The sequence below is a fragment of the Myotis myotis genome, unplaced genomic scaffold (genome assembly GCF_014108235.1).
Source record: "Myotis myotis isolate mMyoMyo1 unplaced genomic scaffold, mMyoMyo1.p scaffold_m19_p_9, whole genome shotgun sequence".
In the NCBI taxonomy this organism is placed as follows: Eukaryota; Metazoa; Chordata; class Mammalia; order Chiroptera; family Vespertilionidae; genus Myotis; species Myotis myotis.
The window spans coordinates 56,964,915-56,979,963 of NW_023416401.1; the positions used below are offsets into that span (position 1 = coordinate 56,964,915).

Consider the following 15,049-nt stretch of genomic DNA (forward strand, 5'->3'; position numbering starts at 1 on the left):
AGAAAAAAATAACTGTTGGACTGGGGTGGGGAGAGGCTGGTTAACCTAGATTGGTGATCAATAAACGCCTCTGAAAAGTGACATTTAAGCTTGAGTGATGAGACAGAAGCAGTCTTGAAAAACTAATTTTTCTAATCCCCTCTTTTTTCGTAGGATCTGTAGTTGGGAAGTAGTAGTCCCTTATGCGTCCGATAGTGATTCAGGAAGTCTGGATTTGCAGCTGAGCAACTTAGAGGATATTATAAAGGGCCCAAGTAGCCTTGAATTTACAGGTAAAAGGGGAAAAGAACGGGGTGGAGGGGCATCTCTTTTCAAGTCAAGTAACTCGGTAACCAGCCCTTGACTGGACTTTGACAATGAATTTGGTCTCTGACTTTAAAACCTTGGAATATGATTGGAAAAATGAGATAAGATACATTATTCTAGACATACAGGATACTAACTTGGTCCTGAGACAAATAATCCTGCCTATTTGCACAAGGTCTAGTCTAGACTCTACATGCTAGAAGGATTCTGAGAAGAGAAAGGTAGGTGTGGGTGGAATTTGGATTGGCCTACAAAATAACTATCTTTCATTCATTCTATAACTATTAAGTACAGGCTGGTGCTGGTGCCAGCTTTGGGCCTTTTATTGATAGCTTTGGGGCTCCCTGACCCAGCTGCAGCTTGGTTGACAGGTTTTAGGCTGAGAAAGGACAGGCCATTCATATCCAAAAGCCACTGCACACAGCTTGGGTGGGATTGTATATTGGGTGGGACAGGGTTTCAGGGAATCTCCAGGGCGGAGCAAACAGAATTGGCTGCCAGTCAGCCCTGCACCAAGGAGGCCCCAGCACGAGAACAATGACATGCATCAGTGAACAAAACTAACATGGTTCCTGCCCTCACAATTTACATCATAGTGCTGAGAAGAACCAAAATAGGTAAAGAGACAGTAAATAAAGTAATTACAAGTTGTAGTAAACACTATGAAAGAATTAAACAAGGACTGAGACCCAAAAAAAATAAATAAATAAAGGGATGGGAACCTAATTTAAATCATGTTTGGCAGAGAGAACCTGTCTGAGACACTGCTGTTTAAACCTAAAGAGGGTCTCAAAGACCTGAAAGAGCTACCCAGGTGAGAAGTAGAGGGAAGAGCATTCCAGATAGGTGGAGCAGTATTTGCACGAGACAGGAAAGACTATAGTATGTTTGAGGAACTACGTTCATTTATTTGTACATTCATTCAATAAATATTTACTGAAGCCCCGCTATACTCTAAACACTGATCTAGCTGCTGGAGATAGAGCAGTGAGCAGAACAAATACAGTATACTCCTAAGGAAACAAAGAAATGGAACTCAGTTTAATATGTGATTGGGGATGGAGGTGGGAGTAAGGAGCAAATATAAAGAGGTTTATTAGCAGCTAGGAGGATATTTAGCCAAAATGAGCAGAGGGGATTCAGGAAAGGCATGCTGGAGCTGAGCCCTGAAGAATGAGTAAGAGTTAGATATGCAAGGAGAGATAAGGGAAGGTGGGACAGAAGAAGGAAAAACATACAAGCAAAAGGAAAGCCTTTGTGAAGATAGGAGGTGAACAAGAATATGGCTTCTACTGGATAACAAGGACATGGCAGGGAGTGGGAGGAATTTGCAGAAGAGGCTATAATTCAGGAGACCAAAAGGAGTAAAAAAATTGAGTGGTAGAAACCCTCAGATGATAGGTATGTTAAGGGGGAAATAGCCTATTTGTCCAATAGGAATAGGGATTTGGTATTGAAAAATAGAGAAGGTAAGGATGTAAACCTACATGATGCCACCACAATTATTGTCACTCAGTGAGCAAAGGAATAAGATTTGCCAACACTTCTTTGGTGCTAGTTCTATATCAGCCAAATGAGGTAGATTCTATAATGATCCCCATTTTGGAAATGAAGAAATAGGCCCAGAGAAAGTAAGGCCTCACAGAGTCAGAATGCTAGAAAAAAGCAGAGCAAGGATTCCCTACACTGGAGCCTGTGCCTTTAAAGTACATCTCAGGTCAGGAAGGAAATACCTCAAGCACGTATTGCAACCTGGTCAAGCAGGAAGAAAACAGCAAGGTACTGTTACTATATTTTAAGCTCTTGTCACCACAGTCATAAGCTTTTGAATTTGAATAATATCTACTATTTAAGTGCTTACTGTGGGCCACATACTGGAATAAGTCTTATATGTATTTTCTCACTTAATCCTCATAATGGTCCTGTTTTACAAGTGAGGAAACAGGTTTCAACAGACAAACTAACTTGATAAAAGTCATAGAACTAGAGGAGGAACCAAGATGGTGACATAGTTAAACACATGTACTTGCTGCCTCCCACTACCAAATCAAAATTACAACTAAAATACAGAACAGCTATCATCTAGAACAGCCGTGGGCAAACTACGGCCCGCGGGCCAGATCCGGCCCGTTTGAAATGAATAAAACTAAAAAAAAAAAAAAGACCGTACCCTTTTATGTAATGATGTTTACTTTGAATTTATATTAGTTCACACAAACACTCCATCCATGCTTTTGTTCCGGCCCTCCGGTCCAGTTTAAGAACCCACTGTGGCCCTCGAGTCAAAAAGTTTGCCCACCCCTGATCTAGAACCACGGGAAAGCTGGCTGAGTGGAAGTACTACAACTAGAGAGGTAAAGAAGAAAGCACTTTGAGACTGGTAGGAGGTGCGGAGGTATGGAACGGGCTGGTCTGGCACCTGGGTGTGCTGCTTTTTTAATCATGAGGGAGATCGCCTCTTTGGAGGCTGCCCGGAGGAGCGAGGAGTCCCAGCCCCACACCAGACCCCAGCCCAGGGTCCCAGAACTGGGGAAAGAAGTCCCTACGGGCAGTAAGAACTACAGACTATAAAAACAAGTGTGGATTGGGGCTGAGTGACACACAGGCTGCTGGAGAACCAGCTGCTCCTCTTAAAGGGCCAGCACCGTGAACTGAATTTACAAGCTCCCACTTTCTCTGAGTTCCAGTGCCAGGCAAGGCTCTGGGGGACCCAGACACAAACAGGGAGAAACTGGACTATCTGGCATTGGGGTAGGAATGCAGGGGTGGCTTTCTTCCAGACGGAGGTGCTCCCAGCAGTCATTGTTCCCATGCTGGGGTCTCCTCGGTGCAGGGCTGACTGGCAGCCATTTCTGTTTGCTCCACCCTGGAGATTCCCTGAGACCCTGTCCCGCCCAATTTGCAACCACATCCAAGCTGTGTGCATTAGCTTTTGCATATGAATGGCCTGTCCTTTTTCAGCCTAAAACCTGTCAACCAAGCTGCAATTGGGTCAGGGAGCCCCAAAACTATCAATAAAAGGCCTAAGGCCAGCACCAACACCAACCTGCCTTGCTTCACAGCTGGGCCTCATCTGGACACTTCCAAATCTGATACAAAGAGGAAGAATCTGCAGATCTCTCTGTAGCTCCTGCTGGGTGGCCCTATGCAGTGGCTGACTGCACATTCTTGTAGATCCAAGAGCCAGTGTACCCAGTGGTCAGTGTGAGACCGTACCAGATTACAACTCTTCACATCCATAAGTGACACACTCAAGGGGCAGACTCAATGAGCACCAAAGCCCCACTGAAGCAAGTCCTGCCTAATAAGGGTGTCTCCTGCACAGCAGCTCTCCCACTGTAGTCACAGCTGGTCCCTACAGCCAGTTGGCCTAGAGGTCAATTTCTCCCAGTGATACCAACAGCAATCACGGTTTAACTACAATAAGGTTGTGCACACAGCCCACAAAGGGGTGCATCAAGAGTGTCCACCGCAGGTGATTGGGGAGGTTGAGCCACTGGGCCCTATAGGACACCTACTACACAAAGCCACTCTATCAATTCAAGGAGACTTAGCAGCTACCTAATACATAGAAACAAACACAGGGAAGCAGCCAAAATGTGGAGACAAAGAAACATGTCACAAATGAAAGAAATGGAAGAAAGCAAACTACTGGATATAGAGTTCAAAAGCACAGTTATAAGGTTACTCGAGAATCTTCTAGAAATCTTCAAGGAACTTAGTGAGACCTTCAAGGATCTTAGTGAGAATGCCAAAAAAATGGAAAAGGACCAGTCAGAAATTAAGCATACACTAACTGAAATAAAGAATAATACACAGGGATTCAACAGTAGACTAGAGGATCCCAAGAATCAAGTTAATAATTTGAAATATGAGGAAGCAAAAAGCACCCAGCCAGAATAGCAAAAAGAAAAAAGAATCCAAAAATATGAACATAGTGTAAGAAGCCTCTGGGACAATTTCAAGCATATCAACATCCAAATTATGGCGGTACCAGAAGAAGAGAGAGAGCAAGATACTGAAAACCTATTTGAAGAAATAATGACAGAAAACTTCCCCTACCTGGTGAAAGAAATAGACTTAGAAGTCCAGGAAGCGCAGAGAACCCCAAACAAAAGGAATCCAAAGAGGACCACACCAAGACACATCATAATTAAAATGCCAAGGGCAAAAGACAAAGAATCTTAAAAGCAGCAAGAGAAAAAAAGTTACCTACAAGGGAGTGCCCATACAACTATCAACTGATTTCTCAACAGAAACTATTCAGGCCAGAAGGGAGTGGCAAGAAATATTCAAAGTGATGAATAGTAAGAACCTACAACCAAGAATACTCTACCCAGCGAAGCTATCATTTAGAATTGAAGGTCAGATAAAGAGCTTCACAGACAAAAAAAAGCTAAAGGAGTTTATCACCACGAAACCAATATTATATGAAATGCTGAAGGGTATTCTTTAAGAAGAGGAAGAAGAAGAAGAAGAAGGTAAAGATAAAAATTATGAACAACAAAGTGACAACAAATACATATCTATCAACAAGTGAATCTAAAAATCAAATGAATAAAAAATCTGATGAACAGAATAAACTGGTGAATGGAATAGAATCAGAGGCATGGAAATGGAACAGACTGACGGTTCTCAGAGGGAAGGGGGTGTGAGGGGGTTGTGGGAAGAGATAAGACAAAGATCTTTTATGTATGCAGTACCTATGGATACAGACAATAGGGTGGCAAGGGCCTGCGGTGGGGTGGGAATTGGGTGGAGGAAAACTTTGGGGGGGGGGAAAGGGATATCTATAATAATCTCAACAATAAAAAATTTTTTTAAAAAGTCATAGAACTAATAAGTGGGAGAGCCAGGATTCCAGCTAGTCTGAAACTGAGATAAGGTTTGTGTTCTTAACAGCTCTGCTAGAGTTCACTCCAATGTTTTTGTAGCTTAGGAAGCCCTTAGAGAACATTGAATTTGTAATTGAGAAAACTGAGACTCATAAAGGGGAATGGCTTGGGCAGAGCAAACAGTAAAGGTGAGAACAGGTGGTTTTCCCCACTAAACCGTATAACTTTACATAGTATGGGGGCATCATCTGATGTCTTTCTTTTGATATTAGACTCAGACATCTCTGTCATCTCTTGACTTCCTCTAGAATCCCTCACAGATAGGTTCAGATACCTGACTCATGACGATGCCTTCAGTGAGGCCAACGTTGAGAACCTGATCGAGTCCATCCAGGAGTTTTTTCATGGTGAGCTAAAGGTACGCACAAGCAATCTTTTTTTTTCTTTTTTAATATATATTTGATTGATTGTTTAAAGAGAGTAAGGGAGAGGATAGAGTTAGAAACATCGATGAGAGAGAAACATCGATCAGCTGCCTCCTGCACACCACCTACTGGGGATGTACCCGCAACCAACAAACATGCCCTTGACCGGATCGAACCTGGGACCCTTCAGTCCACAGGCCGACGCTCTATCCACTGAGCCAAACCGGTTAGGGCACAAGCAATATTTTCAAGTTATCCATCTTATTCCTCCATTTTAACAAATATTTTAAACTCTATTCTTTTTATACAAATAATTTATAAGCTCTAAATTTTATATTTATACTTTTTTATTTTTCTATTTATAATATATATTTATAACACTTATTACATTCCTATAAAAATTATTACATTCCTATAAAAACAAAGAAAATCATAATAAAAATTTAAGTTAATCTTCATTAATTCTACTGTCCTGAGATGACTGCTGTTAACATTTTGGTATATATATTTTCAGAGTTTTTTCTGTGCATACCCATGAATGTAATTATAGACAAATAAACATCAGAAATGGTGGGAGAAAAACATTTCTAAGTCAATAGCTAGAATCTATATTATCCTGCCCTGGCTGGTTGTGGCTCTTTAGTTAAAGCTTGTGCCCACGCACTGAAGAGACTCGGGTTTGATTCCTGGTGGAGGGCAAGTACCTGGATTGTGGGTTTGATCCCTGGCCCTGGTCAGGCAAGTGTGGAAGGCAACTAGTCAATGTGTGTCTCTCTCACACCAATGTTTCTCTCTCTCTCTCTCTCTCTCTCTCTCTCTCTCTCTCTCTCTCTCTCTCTCTCTTTCTCTTTCCCTCCCCCCTCCCCACCACCCCCTTATTTTCTTCTCCCTCTCCCTCCTCTCTCCCTCCCTTCCACCCTCTCTAAAAACCAATGGAAAAAATATCCTCGGTGAGGATTAACAACAACAACAACAACAAAAATCTATATTATCCTACTTAATACAGTATTCCATTGTTTAGGTGAAACATTCATCCATTCACTTATTCATTCTATGAGAGTACATAACAGAAGAATTGATCATAACCTGGGAGTAAAAGAAGGCATTGCTGAGGAAGTAACCCTTAGCTTAGATCTGAGGAATGAATAGGTGAAAATAGAAGTTAGAGTTGGAGGGTGTGTTCAGAAAAAGGAAATGGAGTGCTTGACAACTTTGTGGCAGAAAGGAGCAGAGAATCAAATAAAGTCTGGGATGTTTAAAGCATAGTGTGGAAGGTGTGTCATTCGTCAACAGACACTTAGGTTTCCATATTTTGGTTCCTATGAATAATGATGCAATAAACAAGGAAGTGCAGACATCTCTTTGAGATCCAGATTCATTTCCTTTGGATATATGTACATATACACAGATGTTTTTGGTTTGTGAAAATTGATCAAGCTTTACATTTTTTTTCTATGTATAATACCAGTAAAAATGTTTTTAAAACCAGAATGTTGGTCTTCACTTTTGACTCAGACTATTTCCCAAAGGCATCACAAACTCAACATATAAAAACTAAGTGGCCGCAGCCGGTTTGGCTCAGTGGATAGAGTGTCGGCCTGTGGACTGAAGGGTCCCAGGTTCGATTCCAGGTCAAGGGCACGTGCCAGAGTTGCAGGCTCCATCCCCAGTGGGGGTTGTGCATGAGGCAGCCCATCAATGGTTTTCTCTCATCACTGGCGTTTCTATCTCTCTCTCCCTCTCCCTTCCTCTCTGAAATCAATAAAAATATATTTAAAATAAATAAATAAAATAAAAACTAAATGAATTTGAAGACATTAGCAGGGGTCCCTTTGGGAAGGGCCTTGACCTCCATGGGTGCTATTGAAAGATTTTTGATAGAGAGTCACCTGGTCAAATTTGCATTTTTTAAACAATCTGATGATGGGGGAGGGGGAAGAATAGATCGGAGAGAAAGAAAAACTAGAGCAGGCAAACCTAGTGTTGCATTGTTATACTAATCCTGGTGAGAGATAATCAGGCCATAAAGTCAGATTCTTGCTCTGTATTGCTACTTGCTTTCCAGAGAGCTTCTACCAGTTTTATACCATCTATATGTGTGGAGGAGGGGGGATAGGAGATGAGACAAGAAGAAATTTTCTCCAGATTGTGGAATTATTGGTCTTTTATTTTCTTCTTTATACTTTATTTTTTACAAGTTTCTATGGTAAATAGATAGTGCTTTCATATTTAGAAAAAGAGAATAACACAAAAGAGATTTTGTTCTTCAAATCAGAACTTGCATTTTAATAGGAAACAAAGACTCAAAATAATGAATATTTAATGGCATCAAGAGAGCTAGAAGTAACAGCATCGGAGGTCTCCTTTAGGAAGCTTAATCAGACAGCAGTATGCAGGGTGAGTAGGTGAGGCAACAAAGACTAAAGGTAAGAAAAGCCATCAAGGAGCACTTAGAAATCTAGCTGAGAGGGAAAACGAGGTCACAAACCCAGGCAGGACCAGTGGACAAGGAATTCAGTCCTCTGTAATTTATTCATTACTCATAATAAAAGACTGACATTGGATTGAATGACATGTCCGTTGTTTAAAACATTCCAAGAAACTTCAAAAGCCCTCTATAATGACCAAGTGGGATGACAATGTATAATTGTATTTTTATCATTTTTTTTACAAATTCAGAGTGAACATGAGAAGCTGACATACCTAAGATCTTTGTCTTCTCTCAGCCGAATTTTACCTTATGATGAAACCACAGAATCATTCATTCACGGCCACATCGCAGACATTGTGCATATTCTATACGTAAGTATCATGACTTTATCACAAATTATTGGGGCCATGCAAATTCAGTGATCTGGCTAACAAATTTTTAGTGGCTTCACTTTTTTTCCCCCCTGTTAATCCTCACCTGAGGGTATTTTTCCATTGATTTTTAGGGAGAGTAGAAGAGAGAGGGAAAGACAGAAAGAAACATTGATGTGAGAGAAACACATCAATTGGTTGCCTCCTGCATGAGCCCCGACCAGGGCCCAGGCCTGAGGGGAGCCTGCAGCCTAGGTATGTATGTGCCGTTGACCAGAATCAAACCCAGGACCCTTTGATCCACAGGCTAATGCTCTATCCACTGAGCCAAACTGGCTAGGGCTTCACTTTTATTATTGATCCCCTTATCCTTTTCTCATATCAGTATTTCTGCATGGAGGAGAAATACTCAGGGGTACTCTACAAATGTAATCAGCCTTGACAAATCAATTGAAAAAGAAGTAGAAAGGAGCGGGGTAACAATTAAATTTCTCAGTAAAAACAATGCTGTGTTCTCATTAATCAAGCAGTAGTTCAGAGGCAGACTCTATAATGCAGTACCTAGGTTCAAGGACTAGCTCTGCCTCTTTCTAGCAATGTGACTTTGGAAAACTACCAACTTCCCAGTGCCTCAGTTTCTTCATCTATAAAATAAGGATAGCTGTCTCTACTTCACAAAGCTATTGAGAGCATTAAATAAGAAATAGATGTAAGCCAGGTAGCATAGTACCTAACGCATATTTGGCATTTAAGAATCATGATTGTAGGTGTTCACAACCACCCTTGCTCTCTAACCCCAGCTCCAGCCCAAGGAGAAGGGAGGTAAGTAAAGAGGTCTCTCTACCATGGCTCCTATAAAGCAGGCTACCCACAAATCCACCAGTCGTAAAGCACCAAGGAAACAACTGGCTACCGAAGCCCCTCACAAGAGTGGGGCCTCTGCTGGAGGAGTAAAGAAACCTCATTGTTAAAGGCCTGGTACTGTGGCACTTTGTGAAATTAGATGCCATCAGAAGTCCATTGAACTAATTTCCAAACTTACCTTCCAGTGTCTGGTATGAGAAATTGCTCAGGACTTCAAAACAGATCTGTGCTTCCAGAGTGTAGCAATTGGTGCTTTGCAGGAGGCAAGTGAGGCCTATCGGGTTGGCCTTTTTGAAGACACCAACCTGTATGCTATCCATGCCAAACATGTAACAGTTATGCCAAAAGACATCCAGCTAACATGCCTCAGGCACAGAGAACATGCTTAAGAACTCACTAGGATGGGAAACATTTCATTCTTTTTAAAAAAAAAAATTTTTTTTTTCTCTCCTTCCTGTTATTGGTAGTTCTGAACATTAAGTATTTTTTCGCCATGGGGTTAAAAGGTACCTAAGTATATGATTGCAAGTGGGAAATAGGGACCAGGAATCAGGTATTGGCAGTTTTTCCATTTTCATTTGTGTGTGAATTTTTTTTACTATAAATGTGGGAACATAAAGCATTAATGCAAGTCAAAACGTTTCAGTAAACAAGTTTCAGCAGTTCAACTTTATAACAATATAAATAAACCCATTAAATTTTTTCTGGACAATGCCAGCATTTGGATTTTTTAAAAACAAGTAAAGTTCTTATTGTTGGCAACTAAATGATATTTGTAGCATTTTTATCATACAGTAGATTCTATCCTTTCAGTATACTTTTCTGAGTTGTTTCACATGCAAGTACATGTTTTTAATGTTGTCTCTCTGCTGTGCTATTCCTGTAAGTTTGCTATTAAAATACATTAAACTGTTTTTTAAAAGAAACATGATTGTGTTCTTTTTATTTTTTTGGGTCCTATTTGTAATTAACTTAAGCCACCCTCTGCCACAAACTCATTCATTCATTGCCCTCTTAAGTGCCTGACCGTCCCAGGCAGTGACCTGGAAATTGGGGCTTCAAAGACAAAGAAGACATAATCCCTGTTTCTGCAGCCAAGCAAGATGTAGTCAGCTGTCACAAGGACTGTGAAAAAAGTTTAAATAGGTATAATGAGGGCACAGAGGAGTGAGTGAGTGGTCAATTCCATGTCAAAGGATCCAGACTTTACAAAGGAGATGATGCACTTAAGCAAGCACTTAACTTTTTTTTTTTTTTTATTAAATCTTTATTGTTCAGATTATTACATTTGTTCCTCTTTTTTTTCCCCCCATAACTTCCCTCCTCCCAGTTCCCACCCCACCCTCCGCCCTCACTCCCCACCCACTGTCCTCTTCCATAGGTGCACGATTTTTGTCCAGTCTCTTCCCGCATCTCCCACACCCCTTTCCCCCCCAAGAATAGTCAGTCCATTCTCTTTCTATGTCCCTGATTCTATTATAATCACCAGTTCATTCTGTTCATCAGATTATTTATTCACTTGATTTTTAGATTCACTTGTTGATAGATGTGTATTTGTTGTTCATAATTTGTATCTTTACATTTTCTCTTCTTCCTCTTCTTAAAAGATACCTTTCAGCATTTCATATAATACTGGTTTGGTGGTGATGAACTCCTTTAGCTTTTCCTTATCTGTGAAGCTCTTTATCTGACCTTCAATTCTGAATGATAGCTTTGCTGGGTAAAGTAGTCTTGGTTGTAGGTTCTTGGTATTCATCACTTTGAATATTTGTTGCCACTCCCTTCTGGCCTGCAAAGTTTCTGTTGAGAAATCAGCTGACAGTCGTATGGGTATTCCCTTGTAGGTAACTGAGTTTCTTTCTCTTGCTGCTTTTAAGATTCTCTCTTTGTCTTTTGCTCTTGGCATTTTAATTATGATGTCTTGGTGTGGTCCTCTTTGGATTCCTTTTGTTTGGGGTTCTCTGCGCTTCCTGGACTTGTAAGTCTATTTCTTTCACCAGGTGGGGGAAGTTTTCTGTCATTATTTCTTCAAATAAGTTTTCAATAACTTGGTCTCTCTCATCTCTGGCACCCCTATAATTCTGATGTTGGTACGCTTGAAGCTGTCCCAGAGGCTCCTTATACTATCTTCATATTTTCGGATTCTTTTTTCATTTTGCTTTTCCGGTTGGCTGTTTTTTGCTTCTTCGTATTTCAAATTTTTGACTTGATTCTTGCGCTCCTCTGGTCTGCTGTTGGGAGTCTGTATAATATTTTTTATTTCAAGCAGTGTATGCTTAATTTCTAGTTGGTTCTTTATCACAACATCGAGGGTCTCATTAGATTGCTTATAGATCTCATTAAGTTTATCAGCAGTTTCTAGAAAATTATTAAAAGACCTTAAAAGTGCGGTTCTGAACTCTGTATCCTCCATTGACAATTTTTTCCTGTTTCTTTGTCTCTGCATTTTTTATGCTTTCTTGGTGCACCCCCTAGTGATCTTTGTGCGCAGTCTTGTTGTAGTTAAGCCTTGATTGTTGTCGGTATTACTGGAGGGGATTTGACCTCCAGGCCAACAGGCTGTGAGAATCAGCTTTGTCTGCAGTGGGAAAACTTCTGTCCTCTGGGGAGGTGCTAATCTAGCCTTTGCCTGAGGCTACCCGGCAAATGCCTCTGTGCAGGGCTTGGGCAGGGCAGATCGCATGGGATCAAACAGGGCGGAGGGAGGGAGCAGTTATGGCTGCTCTCAGTCCCGTCCCCAGAGGCTCTGCCTCTCAGAGTCCCAGCAACTGCTGCAAAACTTGGAGAGAAAGCTGCCCTCGAGTTCTGACCGATGCCAGACAGTCCCGCTTCTCCCTTGAGTCTGGGTCCCTAGAGACTCGCCCGGAACTGGAGCTCAGAGCCTGAGACTCCCTCCCGATTGAAAACGACAACCGCACCCTCAGCCGCCAGCCTGCTCTGCGCGCACCTTCGCCGCACCTTTGTATTTTCCACACTGCGCCTCCTCTGAGTCTCAGTATGCTGTTCTCTTTCCTTCTAGTTGAAGAATTTCCCCTCAGCCAGCCTTCCTGTGGTTCTGGTTGATGTCCGTTCCGTCTTTTAGTTGTATTTTTGAAGTGGTTGTGCGAGGCAGCAATCTCCAGTGTTTACCTATGCCGCCATCTTGGTTCTCCTCCAAGCACTTAACTTTTTGATGCTTTAATTTTCTCATCCATGAAATGTCCCTTTCAGGTTTCCTAAAGCTCTAAAATTCTGAAGCTGAGATTTCTTGTACACTCCAGGAAAATGAGCAGTTCTTCCACCCACAGATCTAAAGGCTGATTAGATTGATGATTCACATTCAGAATTGAAGGCTAACCAGTTAACAGGTTTGTTCAGCAAGGATCTTCTGTATCTAGGACACTCTGGTGGTTTGATAAAGGACATACATTTCCTAAAAGTGTTAATTCATTTCTTCCCAAGAGTTTACAATCCTTTTGGAAAGTGACCACACCTCATACTAGTAAATAGGTTGAGAACTATTCCCAACAATACATCAAGAAGAACAGAATGCTGTAATGCAGATTTTAAGAATGGATGCATAGGGGCTGGGAGAAGGGGGGTTGGGAAGGTGGGGAATGGGAGATATCTGTAATGCTATCAACAATAAAAAAAATATATTTTAAAGAATTAAAAATTTAAATTAAAAAAAAAGAATGGATGCAGCTTTCTACTTGGCTATTGTCTATGGGCAGAGAATTATAGGCAGCCATAGGACCTAGCCAAAATAGCAAGACTCCAAAGTCCTACTTTCACAAGAATTGATAGCAGTGGGTTGCCACATGGTTTAACCGATGAGCTCAGAAGACCCACAAATACAAGTCTCAAACAGCAAAAGCACACTGTATTTCCCTGTGCTCTGCATCTGGATCTGTCCAGCCAGTAGTAAAATACCCACTGTCCAGTAACAACCAAAATGTGACTGGCAGGGGATTCAGCCTAGAAGAGTTAAGGGTAGTTGTGAGAGAATAGCATGGATTTTTGCATCATTATGCAAGCCTACAAAGTCCCTGCAAGTCCATGTGCAGGGGCTAAGAGAGTACAGCTCCAAAACACAAGAGGAGAGATGTCCGAAGAGAGGCAGTTCTACTGAGGAACCCCCACAGAATGAGAAAGCCAAAGTAATCATAAAAAAGGAAGAATTTTAATGCATTTGCCAGTCTTATGACCCATGCCAATGCATGGCTCCTCAGTGTCCAAATAAAAAGAGCAAAGGAAGCTAAGAACAGATATGGAAAGGAATGGGGAGGGGTGGGGAGAGGCAGAAATATAACACTTTACCAAAGAAGATGTATAAATAAGTACACGAATCGATGCTCCATTACTATGATTAGGGAAAAGCAAATTAAAACCAAGATGAGAGTCAACCATACACCCATTGGAATGGCTAAAATAAAGAAGAAAGATAATACCAAATGTAGGTGACATATGGTGCAACCAGAAATCTTATACACTGCTGGTGGGAATGTAAAAATGGTACAACCACTTTGGAAAGCAGTTTGGCAATTTCTTCAAAAGTTATGCTTACCATATGAACCAACCATTCCACTCCTAGGTAACATGAAGGGTTTGGCTGGACAAAGGCAGGTACACAGATATTCATAGCAGCTTTATTTGTAATAGCTAAATGGCCCAAATGTCCATCAGCAGATGACTTGATAAACAAATTTTGGAATACTAAAGCAATAAGAAGAAATGAACTCTCAATAACATGCTACAACTCTGGTGAATCTCAAAATAATTACGTTGAGTGAAAGAAGCCAGACAGGATATACTATATGATACTATTTATATAAAATTCTAGAAAATGCAGACTTATCTAAGGGGACATCAGATCAATGGTTTCCTGGAGATAGAAGTAGAGTGGGAAGAGGCAGGAGAGAGAAATTACAAAGTAGCACAAGAGAACTTTTGGGATTGATCCATTTGTTCATAATCTTGATTGTGGTGATGTATACATATGCCGTTTAGGCCTATCTGCTTTTTTTTAAAAAAAGTAAAGGAATGCTTATTTCTGCCGGAAGTGGCCAAGTAGGTGAAAGTCGAAGGGGATGCAGGCCTGGTGGTTTAGCTAAGAGGGCACTGCCTTCACCCACAGGTGAGGGTGTGGCTGCAGGAATGGAGAATCAAACTGCAGAACAGGGAGTGGCTATTACTGTGATTGGTTGGATGTGGGAAGTGAATAAAGGAGAAAAGTCATAAATCATTTTTAATGAGCCCCAGGAAAGGGCACCCTTGACAGCAATTGAAGACTAGTCGGGATGTGGTGTCACTTTTTAACACTAGTGGTGATGCCTCTGAGATAACTAGATTTGGACAAATGAGTCCTGGGAGACTGAAGGCAGAGCCTTATACTTTGTCCTTCCAGACTATAAAACCATAAAATTAACTAAGCTTCTTAGGGAAATAAGGAAGAAGAGGATCAGGACTCCAGCAAGATCAGACCAGAGTTGGAAAGTGAGAAGAGAAAGAGAAAACACAAGGGCAAGAAAGATAACCCAGTAATATTTATTGAGCACTGCCTCCTGGGCACCAACCTAATTTCCTAATGAGGTGTTTTGGTGGGAGGTAAAAGTTCACTAAAGGCTACTGAAACACAAAACGGAGTATTTGCTCTTAGAGTAACTGAGTCTTCCCAGAATCCTATGACAGGAAGAATAGCCAGCTCCAGGAAGGGAATGAAACCAGAAAAGAAAAAAAGAAAAAACACCTTTTCACATACTCAGAACTTTATCTATTTTTTAATTGATTTTTATTTTGTTTTAAATGTTTTTTATTCATACATGTATATTGTTGTTC

General features: G+C 41.1%; 1 protein-coding gene across 1 annotated transcript in view; it reads left to right on the plus strand.

Annotated features, from left to right (window-relative positions):
• MROH8 (maestro heat like repeat family member 8) overlaps positions 1–15,049 on the plus strand; it is a 61,052-nt gene that overhangs the window by 3,890 nt on the left and 42,113 nt on the right. The window contains exons 2-4 of the mRNA XM_036321736.1: positions 154–272; positions 5,450–5,559; positions 8,246–8,368. Coding sequence (XP_036177629.1) covers positions 154–272; positions 5,450–5,559; positions 8,246–8,368 — 352 coding nt within the window. The remainder of the gene's footprint in view (positions 1–153; positions 273–5,449; positions 5,560–8,245; positions 8,369–15,049) is intronic.